This window comes from Lipotes vexillifer, unplaced genomic scaffold, assembly GCF_000442215.2.
Source record: "Lipotes vexillifer unplaced genomic scaffold, Lipotes_vexillifer_v1.1 scaffold39, whole genome shotgun sequence".
NCBI lineage: Eukaryota > Metazoa > Chordata > Mammalia > Artiodactyla > Lipotidae > Lipotes > Lipotes vexillifer.
Window position 1 is genome coordinate 2,052,599 of NW_006787038.1, and position 2,447 is coordinate 2,055,045.

The window sequence follows — 2,447 nt, forward strand, 5'->3', positions numbered from 1 at the left end:
GGAAAGAGGGAAGCAGTAGAGTCAGAGTAGATGAGATGATGGAAGCTGAGGAGGGAGACAGGTTTGGGTGGGAGAAAGGAAGAGAAAGTTTTGGAGATACTATGCTGCTGGCTTTCAAGACGGAGGAAGGGGTCACCAGCCAAAGAATGCAGGTTGTCTCTAGAAGTTGGAAAAGGCAAGTAAATGGATTCTCCCCTAGAACCTTCAGAAGGAACACAGTCCTGCTGACACCTTGATTTTAGGACTTCTGACCTCTAGAACTGTAAGATAACTGTAAGATAAATGTGTGTTGTGAGCCACTAAGTTCATGGTAATTTGTTATAGCAGCAGTTGGACACTAATACACCCAACTGAACCCACTGATCTATCTTCGCAGCACTAAGGGGCACAAAAAGTACTGTGTGCTCTGCCATGATGCCACATGAGGTACACAATACCACCCTTAAAGTAACCTCACCAAAAGATAAACCTGAATCTAGTTACATCTTTACAGCTGATTCCTTTTACAAGAAATATGGGGGAAAGAACTCGTTAAATGACACCTCAAGGAAGCAGAGACAAATCCAAAATGTAGGACGTGATTTAAGGACCTCTGACTCCAACAATACAATTTCAAGCATATAAAAAAGGCGGGGGCGGGGAGGGAGAGTGGACTGCTATAGATTAAAGAGACTTGAGTGATACAACAAATTAATTTTAAATAGATATTTTTGAGACAAGTGGAGAAATCTGAATACGAATTGGGTATTATTAGATATTAAAATGTAAAAATGTTTCTTCCTGTTTAGTTCAAGACCCATTCTGTTAAAAACAAAAACCACGTGCTTATAGTGAATGAATAAAATTACCTAAAATACAATCAAATCTTGACACATATCAAATTATATTAATGTTTCAAAGATCAGGCCCGGTCATCCTAAATGTCATATGGGACCAAACGGCACTACAGTAGTAGTTGTCACCATCCAAGAGTATCACTGAAATTTACTGAAAACTTGGCCAAGTCCAGACTCTGGGGTACCAAAAAGGAAAGGACTAGAGACTGAAACCGTTTTGTGACCAGTAATCGACTTTAATCAATCACAGGAATTACAAATAAAAAACAAGAAGAGAATAAGATTGCAGCACTTTTCTGTCACCTTACTTAACTCCCAAACTAAGAATCAATTCCAGCTTTGACACCAGTATGTTCTACTACCTCTCTGAGCCTCAGTTTCCTCGTGTGTAAAATGAGGCTAACAGTACCTACTTCGCAGGGTAGTGTACGAACTAAATGGTAATACGTGTACAGTAGCACAGGACCTGACACACAGCTGATGCTCAAGAAATAACAGCTTTTTGTTATTCACAGTAAGCTTCAGTGCTTCCGTCGTTTTACTGCAGGTACCCATGTGTCTTAAGATGCCGGTCCCTACACATAATCAGCATCCAAAGACTGCTTTGGAGACGCCAGTTACAGTTCAAGGTATCTAAGACCAAAACAGGTATAGGACCGCGACAAGGACCCAAAGTCAATGCCGTCGCCGCTCAGCTGTCACCACATCCGCCAAGGCCGGGCGGCCCTTCAATGGGCTCCCAGCTTTGGCGCCCAGCCCCGCCCCGCGACAGCCAACGAGCGGGGTGAGGGGGCGGTCTTGACGGCTCTCCCTTTAGCGCTCCGGGAGGCCAGACCGCCCTCCAGGCCTCCGCCCGCCGGACTCTCGGGTCCTCAGCTACCTCGCCGACGCCTTCAGTCTTCCTTCCCCGCCCCACCCAGTACCTCACCTTAAGATGGGTGCGTAGGCCGCCGGCGCCCCCAGACTGGTCGGTGATCTCGTACGCGCCCGTCACCAGCAGGTCCTTGTGGATCTCTTCGCGGAGGCACTTGCGGGAGTTAACAGGCAGATGGAAGGAGATGGCGAGGACCGAGGTGGGGCCAAGCAGGAGTAAAAGCAGCAACGCTAACGGGCAAGGGCCACGCTGGGCCTGTGGGCCAGAGAAACCCGACATCGTGCCGGAGACTGTTCACCACCCTGGGCCTCTATCGCGCCGGAACCGGGAGGGATCACGTAGCTCACCTCTGACCTTCCAATGCCGCCGGCGCCATTTTGGAGGCTGGCAAATAGATGAAAAATGTGTAGTGAATCTTTTTAAAGGGAAGAAGGCATATGATACCACGTAATGCCTTCAAATTAAAGTGGTTAAATGAGGTTTTCTGGAAGCTTCCGGAAAAAGTTTCATTTTTGTTAAGCTCTGTGACCGCTCAGTCGACCATAGCAAGTACGGGCAGCCCAGGAAGCAATTCTCCTTGAACATCCGGAAGTAGCGCCCGTGAGTTTTAAGGTCGGTGATACCATAGCAACCAAGCCCCAATAGGAAACAGCCACAAAGCCCATCGCTGGGCCCGCCCACCAACCTCCCAGGCGCACCGGACGTGGGGCAGAGGCAGAGGGTACGTTGTCCCAGCG

The 2,447-nt window shown here is 48.1% G+C and overlaps 1 protein-coding gene across 1 annotated transcript in view; it reads right to left on the minus strand.

Annotated features, from left to right (window-relative positions):
- TMED10 (transmembrane p24 trafficking protein 10) overlaps positions 1 to 2,039 on the minus strand; it is a 42,091-nt gene extending 40,052 nt beyond the window's left edge. The window contains exon 1 of the mRNA XM_007459749.1: positions 1,765 to 2,039. Within this exon, the coding sequence (XP_007459811.1) occupies positions 1,765 to 1,989 (225 nt within the window). The 5' untranslated portion in view covers positions 1,990 to 2,039. The remainder of the gene's footprint in view (positions 1 to 1,764) is intronic.
- Positions 2,040 to 2,447: the final 408 nt, after the last annotated feature.